The sequence below is a fragment of the Polyodon spathula genome, chromosome 16, assembly GCF_017654505.1.
Source record: "Polyodon spathula isolate WHYD16114869_AA chromosome 16, ASM1765450v1, whole genome shotgun sequence".
NCBI lineage: Eukaryota > Metazoa > Chordata > Actinopteri > Acipenseriformes > Polyodontidae > Polyodon > Polyodon spathula.
Genome location: NC_054549.1, coordinates 9,503,598 through 9,520,361, shown reverse-complemented (window position 1 = coordinate 9,520,361; position 16,764 = coordinate 9,503,598). Strand labels below are relative to the sequence as shown.

Here is a 16,764-nt window from a genome sequence, read left to right as displayed (position 1 = left end):
GAGAGGTAGAGCGGGGCGGACGGTGAGAGAGAAGAAGATGAAGGAAGGAGGCTATGAGACGAAGGGAGTGCAAATACTACAGCCAGAGATAATAATACAAATAACAATAAATACAATAAGCTAAGAGCACAGAGCCAGACAGAGAGCATGCTGTAAAGAGAGAGAGAGAGAGAGAGAGAGAGAGAGAGAGAGAGAGAGAGAGTGTTCTAGCCCATGAAAGGTATCTCTGCTTCGATATCTTTGTTACTGCGTTTGCTCTTGTGCTGAATGCGTCATTGTTGCTCTCTCCTCTCAAGGGTCACATCCATCTCTAGCAGGCGACAGTGAGATAATGATTTAACTTTTTGAATATATATAAATGATAAACGTGAGCTTGAGAGAGAGAGAGAGAGAGTAGCAGAGCCCCAGAAAGGTAATCTTCGATTCTTTGTTACTGCAGCGCTGTCCTGCATAAGAATCACATCTCTTCCGTCTCTTATTAATGATTTTACTATTTGCTATATAAATGCGTGAGCTCTGTACAGTGTGTGTGTGTGTGTGTGTTTGTGTGTGTGTGTGTGTGTGTGTGTGTGTGTGTGTGTGTGTGTGTGTGTGTGTGGTGTGTGTGTGTGTGTGTGTGTGTGTGTGTGTGTGTGTGTGTGTGTGTGTGTGTGTGTGTGTGTTAGTGTGTGTGTGTGTGTGTGTGTGTGTTGTGTGTGTGTGTGTGTGTGTGTGTGTGTGTGTGTGTGTGTTGTTGTGTGTGTGTGTGTGTGTGTGTGTGTGTGTGTGTGTGGTTGTGTGTGTGTGTGTGTGTGTTGTGTGTGTGTGTGTGTGTGTGTGTGTGTGTGTGTGTGTGTGTGTGAGTGGCTGTGTGTGTGTGTTGTGTGTGTGTGTGTCGTGTGTTGTGTGTGTTTGTGTGTGTTCGATACTGGTTTGGTGTCGATCAAGTACAAGTGTGCCCACGACATGCGGAGCTTTCACTGTCACCAAAGTGTTCGATTCACTGGTGTTGTTTGTCACCACACACTATAATGGTATATGACCAAACCAGTGTGTGCGTGTGTTGTCATATAATGTGTTAACATCACAGTACTCAATAGACATATATATATTACCATACCTGTGTGCTGTGTGTCCTGTGTGGTGTGTGAGTGTGTGTGTTATTATATATACTGTTTATTTCACACGTGTTGGTGTCGCTTGTGTGTCACAGTGTGTGTGTCAATATATAAGTGTACACCAAGTGTGTGGGTATAGCGTGTTTGTGTGTGTGTGTGTGTGTCAGTGTGTGTGTGTGAGTGTGTGTGTGTTGTCAGTGTGTGAGTGTGTGTGTGTTATATTATATATACTGGTTTGGTTCACACGGTGCTGTGTGTCAGTCTTCTCCGATAGTGTGAGTGTGTGTGTGTGTGACCTGAAACGTGTGTGTGTGTGTGTGTTATATTATATATACTGGTTTGGTTCACACGGTGCTGTGTGTCAGTGTGTGTGTGTGAGTGTGTGTGTTTGGGTGATTATTACTCTTGGCAGTGAGTGTGTGTGGTTATATGTACTGTTTGGTTCACACGGTGCTCTGTGAATGCTGCAAACGACCTTTTCTTCTCCGATAGAGAAGTCGCTGTTTGTTTTGACCCTGAAACGCGTCTCTGTTTCTGATAGTTAACAGGCTGTTGACTCGTCTCTCTCTTTGCAGTATTGTTGAGTTAAATCGATTGTTGCCCGTAATAACACCAGGCCACTGCCCTTCGTCCCAAAAAGATTATTATTACTGGCATGTGAGTGCTGTGGGTGTGTGTGTGGTGTGTGTGTGTGTGTGAGTGAGAGAGTGTGTGTGAGTGAGTTTGAGTGTGCTCATTAGCCCAGGGCTCACTCACTGTGTCTCTCTCTCCAGTTTGTGGGCTCGGTGCAGTGTGAGTGCGAGTGTGCGCTCACTCACTGTGTCTCTCTCTCCAGTTTGTGGGCTCGGTGCAGTGTGAGTGTGAGTGCGAGTGTGCGCTCACTCACTGTGTCTCTCTCTCTCCAGTTCGTGGGCTCATTGCAGTGTGTGAGTGAGTGCGAGTGCGCTCACTCACTGTCTCTCTCTCTCCAGTTTGTGGGCTCGTTGCAGTGTGTGAGTGTGTGCGAGTGCGCTCACTCACTGTGTCTCTCTCCAGTTTGTGGGCTCGGTGCAGTGTGAGTGTGAGTGCGAGTGTGCGCTCACTCACTGTGTCTCTCTCTCTCCAGTTTGTGGGCTCTGTGCAGTGTGAGTGTGAGTGCGAGTGCGCTCACTCACTGTCTCTCTCTCTCCAGTTTGTGGGCTCGGTGCAGTGTGAGTGTGAGTGCGAGTGTGCGCTCACTCACTGTGTCTCTCTCTCTCCAGTTTGTGGGCTCGGTGCAGTGTGAGTGTGAGTGCGAGTGTGCGCTCACTCACTGTCTCTCTCTCTCCAGTTTGTGGGCTCGGTGCAGTGTGAGTGTGAGTGTGTGTGCGAGTGTGCGCTCACTCACTGTGTCTCTCTCTCCAGTTTGTGGGCTCGGTCCAGTGTGGGACACAGCGGGGGATGGGCGCGGACATCTCTCTGCTCAGCTGCCAGTACTTCCTGGCTCAGATCCTGGTCTCCGTGGTGATGGGGCCCCTGACCTCGCTGGTGGGCGGAGCTAAGGGTGTGATGTACTTTGCCAGCCTCGCCTCCTTCGTGGGCTGCCTCTACTCCTCCCTGTGCCTTACATATGAGCTGCCAGCCGAGGACAGCGAGGAGGGGGTTGGCGAGGACCAGCCGTTGCTCATCGACATCTAACCCCCCCCATGAACGCCACTGCTGCTGCTCTTCCAACCCCCCCCCCCTCCGAGCACTGCGGTGCACTCTGGGACTTGTAGTCCCGCCTCTCTGAAAAGGACCAGCAGAAGAAAGAACACATGAGAACACTGGGGTCCCATCATGAACCCCCCAAGCGAGAACACTGGGGTCCCATCATGAGTACCGAGCGAGAAGACATGTGAAAGCAAGGGAGCAGCTACATGTGAGAGCTGTGCAGGGTCCATGCAGAGGGCTCCTCAATATTGAGAGCTGTGCAGAGTCCATGCAGAGGGCTCCTCAATATTGAGAGCTGTGTAGGGTCCATATATAGGGCTCCTCAATATTGAGAGCTGTGCAGAGTCCATGCAGAGGGCTCCTCAATATTGAGAGCTGTGCAGGGTCCATGCAGAGGGCTCCTCAATATTGAGAGCTGTGCAGAGTCCATGCAGAGGGCTCCTCAATATTGAGAGCTGTGTAGGGTCCATATATAGGGCTCCTCAATATTGAGAGCTGTGCAGAGTCCATGCAGAGGGCTCCTCAATATTGAGAGCTGTGCAGGGTCCATGTTATTATTGATTGCTGGGTCCATGTTATTATTGATTGCTGGGTCCATGTTATTATTGATTGCTGGGCCCATGTTATTATTGATTGCTGGGTTCATGTTATTATTGATTGCTGGGTTCATGTTATTATTGATTGCTGGGTCCATGTTATTATTGATTGCTGGGTTCATGTTATTATTGATTGCTGGGTTCATGTTATTATTGATTGCTGGGTCCATGTTATTATTGATTGCTGGGTCCATGTTATTATTGATTTGGGTTCATGTTATTATTGATTGCTGGGTCCATGTTATTATTGATTGCTGGGTCCATGTTATTATTGATTGCTGGGTCCATGTTATTATTGATTGCTGGGTCCATGTTATTATTGATTGGTGGGTTCATGTTATTATTGATTGCTGGGTCCATGTTATTATTGATGTCACTGTTATTTTTAGCAGTCGTGGTTGGTTTGAATCCCAGTCATGATGTTCCTGGGTTTGTTCCAGTCTCTCGCTCTGTGTCTGTGACAGACAGTTTGACAGTTAGGGATGATGAGTCCATGAGATGCGTCCCTCCTCCCTTTGCACTACTCGAACCTGCGCACACTGGTGAACACGCTGGACAGCAGAGCTGTGGGACAGGAGGCTGGACCCCCAGTATTAATCCAGGGGGAACTTCAATGTTAGTATTTCACAAAACTATGGAGACACACACACACACACTGACACACACACAACACAGCACTGACACATACACAGCACTGACACACACATTCTCATACACACAGACACAATACACACACTGACACGCTCACACACACACACACACACACACACATTGTGCTTTATTAAGTATTATTATTGCTGTAATTTGCTTCATTATGTTTTTGAAATATACAGATTATTTATTTATTTGACAAATTAATTCATTAAAAAATGTTATCAAATCATTGCTGTGTCCTCTTCAGGTGTAAAGAAGGGGTGAGAGAAGGAGAAAGAGGGGAGAGGAGGAGGAGGGGAGGGAGGCAAGAGGAGGAGGAGGGGAGGGAGGGATAGAGAAAGGAAGGGAGGTGAGAGGATATAACTCAAGGCTGGAGTTGCCTACCACTACATTCCTCCCTCCACTCTAGGGGTAGACCTCCCTCCTCCCTGAGATCTGAGTTCCCCTCCACTCTCCTAGAGAAAACCCCCTCCCTTTATCATAGGTAGTGGGATTGTAGGTACGGGGTGCAACTCTCTGCAAGGGGGAATGAGCGGGAGGGATAGAGAAGCACTCTCAGAACTGTCATTACCAGCACCTTAATAATGATGAGGCTAGGACTGCACTCTCAGGAGGGATTACCAGAGAAAGGAGGCTAGTCTACACCACGTGATACAGCGCTGAGAGGACCAGCACCTTAATAATAATGAGCGCTAGTCTAAACACTGAGGGATAGAGAATCTTAATAATAATGAGCGCTAGTCTACACACTGCACTCTCAGCACTGTCATTACCAGCACCTTAATAATAATGAGCGCTAGTCTACACAGCTCTCAGCACTGTCATTACCAGCACCTTAATAATAATGAGCGCTAGTCTACACACTGCACTCTCAGCACTGTCATTACCAGCACCTTAATAATAATGAGCGCTAGTCTACACACTGCACTCTCAGCACTGTCATTACCAGCACCTTAATAATAATGAGCGCTAGTCTACACACTGCACTCTCAGCTCTGTCATTACCAGCACCTTAATAATAATGAGCGCTAGTCTACACACTGCACTCTCAGCACTGTCATTACCAGCACCTTAATAATAATGAGCGCTAGTCTACACACTGCACTCTCAGCACTGTCATTACCAGCACCTTAATAATAATGAGCGCTAGTCTACACACTGCACTCTCAGCACTGTCATTACCAGCACCTTAATAATAATGAGCGCTAGTCTAAACACACTGCACTCTCAGCTCTACACACTGCACGCTCAGCACCATTACCAGCACCTTAATAATAATGAGCGCTAGTCTACACGCTGCACTCTCAGCACTGTCATTACCAGCACCTTAATAATAATGAGCGCTAGTCTACACACTGCACTCTCAGCACTGTCATTACCAGCACCTTAATAATAATGAGCGCTAGTCTACACACTGCACTCTCAGCACTGTCATTACCAGCACCTTAATAATAATGAGCGCTAGTCTACACACTGCACTCTCAGCACTGTCATTACCAGCACCTTAATAATAATGAGCGCTAGTCTACACACTGTCACTCTCAGCTTAATAATAATCTAGTCTACACAGCAGCACTGTCATTACCAGCACCTTAATAATAATGAGCGCTAGTCTACACACTGCACTCTCAGCACTGTCATTACCAGCACCTTAATAATAATGAGCGCTAGTCTACACACTGCACTCTCAGCACTGTCATTACCAGCACCTTAATAATAATGAGCGCTAGTCTACACACTGCACTCTCAGCACTGTCATTACCAGCACCTTAATAATAATGAGCGCTAGTCTACACACTGCACTCTCAGCACTGTCATTACCAGCACCTTAATAATAATGAGCGCTAGTCTACACACTGCACTCTCAGCACTGTCATTACCAGCACCTTAATAATAATGAGCGCTAGTCTACACACTGCACTCTCAGCAGCGCTGTCATTACCAGCACCTTAATAATAATGAGCGCTAGTCTACACACTGCACTCTCAGCACTGTCATTACCAGCACCTTAATAATAATGAGCGCTAGTCTACACACTGCACTCTCAGCACTGTCATTACCAGCACCTTAATAATAATGAGCGCTAGTCTACACACTGCACTCTCAGCACTGTCATTACCAGCACCTTAATAATAATGAGCGCTAGTCTACACACTGCACTCTCAGCACTGTCATTACCAGCACCTTAATAATAATGAGCGCTAGTCTACACACTGCACTCTCAGCACTGTCATTACCAGCACCTTAATAATAATGAGCGCTAGTCTACACACTGCACTCTCAGCACTGTCATTACCAGCACCTTAATAATAATGAGCGCTAGTCTACACACTGCACTCTCAGCACTGTCATTACCAGCACCTTAATAATAATGAGCGCTAGTCTACACACTGCACTCTCAGCACTGTCATTACCAGCACCTTAATAATAATGAGCGCTAGTCTACACACTGCACTCTCAGCACTGTCATTACCAGCACCTTAATAATAATGAGCGCTAGTCTACACACTGCACTCTCAGCACTGTCATTACCAGCACCTTAATAATAATGAGCGCTAGTCTACACACTGCACTCTCAGCACTGTCATTACCAGCACCTTAATAATAATGAGCGCTAGTCTACACACTGCACTCTCAGCACTGTCATTACCAGCACCTTAATAATAATGAGCGCTAGTCTACACACTGCAATCTCAGCACTGTCATTACCAGCACCTTAATAATAATGAGCGCTAGTCTACACACTGCACTCTCAGCACTGTCATTATTCTTAGCACTGTCATTACCCACCTTAATAATAATGAGCGCTAGTCTACACACTGCACTCTCAGCACTGTCATTACCAGCACCTTAATAATAATGAGCGCTAGTCTACACGCTGCACTCTCAGCACTGTCATTACCAGCACCTTAATAATAATGAGCGCTAGTCTACACGCTGCACTCTCAGCACTGTCATTACCAGCACCTTAATAATAATGAGCGCTAGTCTACACACTGCACTCTCAGCACTGTCATTACCAGCACCTTAATAATAATGAGCGCTAGTCTACACGCCGCACTCTCATTACCAGCACCTTAATAATAATGAGCGCTAGTCTACACACTGTAAGTTAACATGCCATTCACTCAGCAAGAGACCCGACTCCCTAAAACAACGCCCCCCCCCCCAGTACTATAGAGGAACAGACAGGATTTACAGACACAAAACGAGACAAAGTCCGATGAGTAAAAGAAAACCCAAAGACAGAATGATTTATTTATAAAATCAAGAACCAGAAAATACAAAGCAGTAGTGAAGCAACCAGTATCACCCCAACCCAGCTCCATTCAGCTGAGATCTGTGAGAGGGAGTGCAGGCAGACTGTGCTGGAGAGGGGGGAAGCGCTCCACACTGACCCCTCTGCAGCATCGCTCAGCACAGCACCCCCTGTTTCTATTCAGGAGAGAGGGAGTGCAGGCAGACTGTGCTGGAGAGGGAGAGTGCTCCACACTGACCCCTCTGTAGCATCGCTCAGCACCCACAACACATCACTGTAGATCTAAATATATTCAAACCTGTGTATTCAGAACCACAAAACTGTACACTGAAAAAACAAACCGATCTAGGAAGAATTGTTGTTTAATTGAAGGAAGCCATTGAAAGAGAGACGCGGCGAGGAGCTGCTCCAGACTGAAGATGAGGGCAGCGGAACAGATCCCCTTTCTTTATTTCTAACTCCTCCATGAATAAAGACAGGCAGCAGGGCGCTGCAGTTTTAGTGTAGAAATGTTCAGGGATCCTGCCTCAACACAGAAAGATACACCTTGGAGAACAAAACTAAACAAATGAAACCTTCCATCCCCAGTATAGAAATCGCCAAGTAACTCCTTTCCCTGCTCAAGGGAACTGTGCCAGCTGCACGTCAATATAACAGAGCCCTCCCTCTGAAAATAACAAAGGACCCCCCCCCCCCTTCCCCCTCCCTCCCACAGGTAGTGAAGGGACTGCACTCCATAACAGAGACCAGAGAGGGAAAGAAGGGAGCGAGAGACGGAGGGAGGGAAAGAAGAGAGAGACGGAGGGAGGGAGGGAGAGACAAAGGGAGTCTTTTTTCAAATGTTTTTTTCTTTTTTTTTTTTTTTTTTTTAAAAAAAAACACCAAAAAAAAAAATTAAAACTTTTTATCAGCTGGTCACAGAAACAAAGTAGAGAATGTGCTTCATTATACAGAGAGAAAAACAACCCCCCCCCCCCCGAAATCACACAGCCTCAAAGCTGAGCACTCCAGGGTCTCTCTCGAGTTGTATATACAAGAGAGCAATGAATAATACAGCTTTACAGGCCGGAGTGGAGCAGCGTCCCCTGGTGGATCACGAAGCACCTCTGCACAGTGTGAACGGGACCCTGCTGGCACGGCGAGAGAGGGCGGGCTGCACGCTGGCTCAGGCTGTCACTTCAGCCTCTGTCGAATCTCCGTTTTCTGTCTTCTGCTTTTTCGTTTCAGCTTTCTCCTGGGGGGGAAGGCAAAAAAAAAATACACGATCTGAATGCAAAATAAATGAAAAACGTCCTGCTTGATCTCACTGTTGATCCTTCAGGCAGATACTCCTGCATTGTAACTGCAAGCGCCCTGTATGGAGCCAAGTGGCAGAGCTGGACAATGAAGAGCAGCTTTTACACTGTACTGCACTTAAAAAAAAACACATTGCAGTAAATTCCTTGGGGTAGAAATGAAGAGGACTTTGAGTCGTCGTCGATTCTTCTCATGCCTTGATCAAATACAGATACCCCCCACCGCCCGGGGGGGTTTTTTTTTTTGTGTGGAGCTGCGGAATACAGCCCCCCCCTCTCCCCTCTGACCTGGAGTTATGTCAGCCCCCCCCCCTCCTCACCGGCCTCAATACACCCCCCCCTCTCACACCTGACCTCAATACAGCCCCCCCCCCCCTCTCACTCTACCTCAATACAGTTATGTCTCGGGGGGGTGGGAGAGTTGGATACAGCCCCTCCCCCCTCCTCACCTCTGCCTCAAGTTATGCCCCCCCTGGGGACCTCTGCCTCAAGACAGAGCCCCCCCCCCTGGAGCTCACCTCTGCCTCAATACAGCCCCCCCCTCTCACCTCTGCCTCAATACAGCCCCTCCCCCTCTCACCTCTGTCTCAACACAGCCCCCCCCTCTTACCTCTGCCTCAGCCGGGCGCTTCACTGGCTGCACATCTTCCTTCTCTTCCTTCTCTCCTTCCTCCGCCCCTTCCTCTCCCTCCTCATTCACCTCTCCCTCAGCTGTGGAGACAGAGAGGACAGCGCATCAGAAGAGACTCGAACAAACTCCATCAATGCGAACACATCCTTTATATACTGTGAGCCCAAACGCCATCACTGCTAACAAACCCTTTATATACTGTGAGCCCAAACGCCATCACTGCTAACAAACCCTTTATATACTGTGAGCCCAAACGCCATCACTGCTAACAAACCCTTTATATACTGTGAGCCCAAACGCCATCGCTGCTAACAAACCCTTTATATACTGTGAGCCCAAACTCCATCGCTGCTAACAAACCCTTTATATACTGTGAGCCCAAACTCCATCACTGCTAACAAACCCTTTATATACTGTGAACCCAAACTCCATCACTGCTAACAAACCCTTTATATACTGTGAGCCCAAACGCCATCACTGCTAACAAACCCTTTATATACTGTGAGCCCAAACTCCATCACTGCTAACAAACCCTTTATATACTGTGAGCCCAAACTCCATCACTGCTAACAAACCCTTTATATACTGTGAGCCCAAACGCCATCGCTGCTAACAAACCCTTTATATACTGTGAGCCCAAACTCCATCACTGCTAACAAACCCTTTATATACTGTGAGCCCAAACGCCATCGCTGCTAACAAACCCTTTATATACTGTGAGCCCAAACGCCATCACTGCTAACAAACCCTTTATATACTGTGAGCCCAAACTCCATCACTGCTAACACATCCTTTACACTGAACCCAAACTCCATCACTGCTAACACATCCTTTACACTGAACCCAAACTCCATCGCTGCTAACACATCCTTTACACTGAACCCAAACTCCATCACTGCTAACACATCCTTTACACTGAACCCAAACTCCATCGCTGCTAACAAACCCTTTATATACTGTGAGCCCAAACGCCATCACTGCTAACAAACCCTTTATATACTGTGAGCCCAAACGCCATCACTGCTAACAAACCCTTTATATACTGTGAGCCCAAACGCCATCACTGCTAACAAACCCTTTATATACTGTGAACCCAAACTCCATCACTGCTAACACATCCTTTCCACACTGAACCCAAACTCCATCACTGCTAACACATCCTTTACACTGAACCCAAACTCCATCACTGCTAACACATCCTTTACACTTACAACCCAAACTCCATCGCGCTGCCTGGGTTACACTGCAGCACCGTGCGCTCTCCAGCCTGGGTTACACTGCAGCACTCGCTCGCTGCTAACAGCCTCCTTTACACTGCAGCACCGTGCGCTCTCCACCTGGGTTACACTGAACCCAAACGCCATCCTGCTAACACATCCTTTACACTGAACCCTCTCCATCGCCTGCTTACACTGCACACTGTGCGCTCTCCAGCCTGGGTTACACTGCAGCACCGTGCGCTCTCCAGCCTGGGTTACACTGCAGCACCGTGCGCTCTCCAGCCTGGGTTACACTGCAGCACCTGTGCGCTCTCCAGCCTGGGTTACACTGCAGCACTGTGCGCTCTCCAGCCTGGGTTACACTGCAGCACATGCTCTCCAGCCTGGGTTACACTGCAGCCGTGCGCTCTCCAGCCTGGGTTACACTGCAGCACTGTGCGCTCTCCAGCCTGGGTTACACTGCAGCACCATGCGCTTTCCAGCCTGGGTTACACTGCAGCACCGTGCGCTCTCCAGCCTGGGTTACACTGCAGCACCGTGCGCTCTCCAGCCTGGGTTACACTGCAGCACCGTGCGCTCTCCAGCCTGGGTTACACTGCAGCACCGTGCGCTCTCCAGCCTGGGTTACACTGCAGCACCGTGCGCTCTCCAGCCTGGGTTACACTGCAGCACCGTGCGCTCTCCAGCCTGGGTTACACTGCAGCACCGTGCGCTCTCCAGCCTGGGTTACACTGCAGCACCATGCGCTCTCCAGCCTGGGTTACACTGCAGCACCGTGCGCTCTCCAGCCTGGGTTACACTGCAGCACCGTGCGCTCTCCAGCCTGGGTTACACTGCAGCACCGTGCGCTCTCCAGCCTGGGTTACACTGCAGCACCGTGCGCTCTCCAGCCTGGGTTACACTGCAGCACCGTGCGCTCTCCAGCCTGGGTTACACTGCAGCACCGTGCGCTCTCCAGCCTGGGTTACACTGCAGCACCGTGCGCTCTCCAGCCTGGGTTACACTGCAGCACCGTGCGCTCTCCAGCCTGGGTTACACTGCAGCACCGTGCGCTCTCCAGCCTGGGTTACACTGCAGCACCGTGCGCTCTCCAGCCTGGGTTACACTGCAGCACCGTGCGCTCTCCAGCCTGGGTTACACTGCAGCACCGTGCGCTCTCCAGCCTGGGTTACACTGCAGCACCGTGCGCTCTCCAGCCTGGGTTACACTGCAGCACCGTGCGCTCTCCAGCCTGGGTTACACTGCCGCACTGTGCGCTCTCCAGCACCAGCCTGGGTTACACTGCAGCACAGTCATGCTTTGAATGCGTTATTCCTACCAGGGCTGCTCCAGTGTGTTCATGATATGGGAGCAGAGCAGCCAAGGGTCTTTGAAATAACAAACAATGTTTTTATATTTACCGAGTTCAGGACCCAAGCACATAAAGAAGAAGCAGGGCTCCTCAGAGGAAGCACTGCTCCCCTGACACTGCTTGTGAACAAGCTCAGGAAGACACTGGGGCGACTTGTTATCAAGTAGTGCAACATTTTAACACTTCAACAAGAAAAATAAATAGAAAATGAATGAAAGCCTCACCCTCCTCGCCCCCGTCCTCCCGCACCGCCTGCTCGGGGGTTTCCTCGCTGTGAGCGGCACCGTTTGACTCTGCCTCCTTCTCCTGAGAGCAAGCAGCAAACAAAACAGAGCATGACATCACAGAGAAGCCTGCAGAGCGACTGCCAGCTCCAGCACAGGAATACCTGCAGCTAAAATCAAACTGCTTCAAACACTGCAGAAACACACACACACACAATCCCTAACACCCGCAGCTAAAATCAAACTGCTTCAAACACTACAGAAACACACACACACAACCCCTAACACCCGCAGCTAAAATCAAACTACTGCAGAAACACACACACACAACCCCTAACACCCGCAGCTAAAATCAAACTGCTTCAAACACTACAGAAACACACACACACAACCCCTAACACCCGCAGCTAAAATCAAACACTGCAGAAACACACACACACAACCCCTAACACCCGCAGCTAAAATCAAACTGCTTCAAACACTACAGAAACACACACACACAACCCCTAACACCCGCAGCTAAAATCAAACTGCTTCAAACACTGCAGAAACACACACACACAACCCCTAACACCCGCAGCTAAAATCAAACTGCTTCAAACACTGCAGAAACACACACACACAATCCCTAACACCCGCAGCTAAAATCAAACTGCTTCAAACACTGCAGAAACACACACACACAACCCCTAACACCCGCAGCTAAAATCAAACTGCTTCAAACACTACAGAAACACACACACACAACCCCTAACACCCGCAGCTAAAATCAAACTGCTTCAAACACTGCAGAAACACACACACACAACCCCTAACACCCGCAGCTAAAATCAAACACTGCAGAAACACACACACACAACCCCTAACACCCGCAGCTAAAATCAAACTGCTTCAAACACTACAGAAACACACACACACAACCCCTAACACCCGCAGCTAAAATCAAACTGCTTCAAACACTGCAGAAACACACACACACATATACTGACCCCTGCCTTCAATATTGTGTCTCACGTACTGACTGCATGCTGGCTGATCTGTATTAAAATAACCGAGATGTTTTTGTGGAATACTGTGGGCCAGTTGTTTTTCGTGTTAAAACACACAGCTCTCTATATTACACACGTCTGCTCCTAGCAGCACATGGTATAGGAATGCATCCTTACACCCAGCCTCGGTGTCCAGAGGTGACCTCGTATCAGCTGGGCTGCTTCACAGGATGAACACCCCAGGCAGGGGGGCTGAACACCTGCACAGAGGCGCACAAAGGCGCCCCCCCCCCCCGGGAATACAAAGACCCTCCCCCCGCCAGGCAGGGGGCTGAACCCACCGCACAAAGTGTGTCGGGATACAAATGACCCTCCCCCCGCCAGGCAGGGGGGCTGAACACCTGCACAGAGGCGCACAAAGCCCCCCCCTTGTGGGGCCCCAGGAACACAAAGAGCCTCACCGTGCCGTTAGCAGGTGCATCCCCGCTGCCAGTCTCCTCCTTCACCTCCTCCTCCACTTCTTTCTTCTCTTTCAGGTCCTTCATGCAAAAAAAAACATTTTATTAGCAGCACACCTCTTGCTGAAAACGCCAAAGTAACATTCAATTCAAACAGTCTCTGCTTTTCAGCTGTGCTCGGCAAAGCCAGCTTGGAAACTTCCAGCAATCCGATTGCTCTCCCCGGTTTAAAAATAAATCAATAAATAAACAAACAGGTTAGCGGTAGCTGTGCTGTAACAAAACGAGCAAAGCAACTGATCAGGAGTCATGCGCAAGCAAGTCTGTGAAGAAACCAGAGCCTCCTCGCTTCACTCTGAGCCATGACTGCCCTCTGATCTTGTTATTATTATTCTTGATTCTGGTTTATTACTGCTCTCTGATCTTGTTATTATTCTTGATTCTGGTTTATTACTGCTCTCTGATCTTGTTATTATTCTTGATTCTGGTTTATTACTGCTCTCTGATCTTGTTATTATTCTTGATTCTGGTTTATTACTGCTCTCTGATCTTGTTTATTATTCTTGATTCTGGTTTATTACTGCTCTCTGATCTTGTTATTATTCTTGATTCTGGTTTATTACTGCTCTCTGATCTTGTTATTATTCTTGATTCTGGTTTATTACTGCTCTCTGATCTTGTTATTATTCTTGATTCTGGTTTATTACTGCTCTCTGATCTTGTTATTATTCTTGATTCTGGTTTATTACTGCTCTCTGATCTTGTTATTATTCTTGATTCTGGTTTATTACTGCTCTCTGATCTTGTTATTATTCTTGATTCTGGTTTATTACTGCTCTCTGATCTTGTTATTCTTGATTCTGGTTTATTACTGCTCTCTGATCTTGTTATTATTCTTGATTCTGGTTTATTACTGCTCTCTGATCTTGTTATTATTCTTGATTCTGGTTTATTACTGCCCTCTGATCTTGTTATTATTCTTGTTTATTACTGCTCTCTGATCTTGTTATTATTCTGGTTTATTACTGCTCTCTGATCTTGTTATTATTCTTGATTCTGGTTTATTACTGCTCTCTGATCTTGTTATTATTCTTGATTCTGGTTTATTACTGCTCTCTGATCTTGTTATTATTCTTGATTCTGGTTTATTACTGCTCTCTGATCTTGTTATTATTCTTGATTCTGGTTTATTACTGCTCTCTGATCTTGTTATTATTCTTGATTCTGGTTTATTACTGCTCTCTGATCTTGTTATTATTCTTGATTCTGGTTTATTACTGCTCTCTGATCTTGTTATTATTCTTGATTCTGGTTTATTACTGTTATTGTTTATTACTGCTCTTGATTACTGTTTCTCTGATCTTGATCTTATTATTCTTGATTCTGGTTTATTACTGCTCTCTGATCTTGTTTATTACTGTTTATTACTGCTCTCTGATCTTGTTATTATTCTTGATTCTGGTTTATTACTGCTCTCTGATCTATGTTATTTGTTATTATTACAGACCCCAGCTATGCAATCGCTGCAGCCTCACGTATAAACCGGGTGAAAGCGCGCTAGCGAGAGGCAGGACCCCGGTTACCGGTCCTGCGTGACCGATAATAATAATGAAGTACCGTCTGGTTTATATGTGTTTTACTATTAGTAAGTTCAAAGGAAAGATTACGTCGCTGTATAATAGACACCTCATTTAAAAAAATCTAGGTTTGACTTAAGTGGGATTTGTTTTGGTCGAATTAAAGCCAATTCCTTCTCTAGGCAAGTTATTAAAATCTCTTTATCGGTTTATATAAACACGCGTAGAGGGCTCGGGTGCTCTTTAATAAAGGCGCTCAAAGCAGGTTTCGATTGACTCGTAGTGAGTTCGTGTATTTGATCGATTATAACCTGATTTCTACGCATAGCCCTATATTAAAGCGGGGTTTCCGAATGATTTTGTATAGAACATGTTTTTAAAGGCGTTTGGTTTATGATGATAACACGCAGCGCGAGCGATTCCGCCTCCTCTCTCATTTGAAATAACAAATCACACGCACTGTCTCGAGCTGTGTGAAGCAGCGCGTTCTCGGAGAAACGGTTTGGAACGCCTCTTCCGCGCGCGCTCTCACCGAGCAGACAAAAGAATCCTCAGAGAAGCGCGGCACGAGCAGCGAGGAGACACGCCCCCCCTGAGCTCGCGCAATGAAAACGGGGAGAAAAAAAAAAAAGAATAAGAGCGCGCGCTTCCCGCCGTTTGAAGCGCAGGCTGGAGCCGCTTCGCTGATCTAAAGCAGCCCGGTCCGCGGAGACAGAAACCCGGGTCGAGAGCATGAGAACCGCCTCAAAACAGAGTCCACTCCGCGAACACCAGCGGCACCGACCCGAAACCCGACCCGCTCCACCTCGAACCGGGTTAGCATCGCCTCCCACTCCGCGAACACCAGCGGCACCGACCCGAAACCCGACCCGCTCCACCTCGAACCGGGTTAGCATCGCCTCCCACTCCGCGAACACCAGCGGCACCGACCCGAAACCCGACCCGCTCCACCTCGAACCGGGTTAGCATCGCCTCCCACTCCGCGAACACCAGCGGCACCGACCCGAAACCCGACCCGCTCCACCTCGAACCGGGTTAGCATCGCCTCCCACTCCGCGAACACCAGCGGCACCGACCCGAAACCCGACCCGCTCCACCTCGAACCGGGTTAGCATCGCCTCCCACTCCGCGAACACCAGCGGCACCGACCCGAAACCCGACCCGCTCCACCTCGAACCGGGTTAGCATCGCCTCCCACTCCGCGACAAGGGGCTGGAAACCCGGGTCTACTGATCCCCACACCGCCGCGAAACCTGAGACCCGACACTGCCCGCAGCTCCGCGACTTACAAAACTTACAGAAACAACAACAACAAACATTTTAATATAAATGATAATAAAAACACAAAGAGAAGAGAGCGAGCTGAAGTTTTCCACGGCGAAGGCGGGAGCCGCTCTCTGAGAATCAACTCCATCCTCAACAAAGCGGGCAAGCCACGCGTGTTAACAAAGACACGCGGGCCACGCACACGCATCAAACACGCGAGACCCCGCGCGGCTCCTCCAACACAGCAGCGTGTCTCGATACCGGAGACCCTACCTTGGCGGTAACCTCGGCGGGGCTGGCGGTGTCAGCGGCGGTGTCTGCCATTGTAAGCGCTGCGGGTGAAGCCTCCGGGAATTCCAATTCCAATTCCAATTCCAATTCCAATTCCAATTCCAGCGACCCCTTTCTGCAGCAGCGCGGCTCTTTCGCGGAGGAGTGAAACGAACCGCTCCGAACCGCAGGATTAAACAGAACCC

General features: G+C 48.4%; 1 protein-coding gene across 1 annotated transcript; it reads right to left on the bottom strand.

The window, feature by feature from the left end:
• Nucleotides 1-8,150: 8,150 nt before the first annotated feature.
• si:ch211-222l21.1 (prothymosin alpha) lies at nucleotides 8,151-16,764 on the bottom strand. Its single transcript, XM_041274434.1, has 5 exons — nucleotides 16,562-16,764; nucleotides 13,449-13,526; nucleotides 11,999-12,080; nucleotides 9,183-9,283; nucleotides 8,151-8,511 (listed from the first exon to the last, which is right to left on the bottom strand). Exons 1-5 carry the CDS (start codon nucleotides 16,610-16,612, stop codon nucleotides 8,443-8,445), a joined length of 381 nt encoding a protein of 126 aa, XP_041130368.1. The 5' UTR covers nucleotides 16,613-16,764; the 3' UTR covers nucleotides 8,151-8,442.

Coding starts and splice junctions, on each gene's coding strand:
- si:ch211-222l21.1 (XM_041274434.1), bottom strand. CDS start 16,612: ATGGCAGACACCGCCGCTGACACCGCCAGCCCCGCCGAGGTTACCGCC. Junction 9,284..11,998: donor GGAGGACGGGGGCGAGGAGG/GTGAGGCTTTCA, acceptor CTGTCTCCACAG/CTGAGGGAGAGGTGAATGAG. Junction 8,512..9,182: donor AGCGCCCGGCTGAGGCAGAG/GTAAGAGGGGGG, acceptor CTTCCCCCCCAG/GAGAAAGCTGAAACGAAAAA.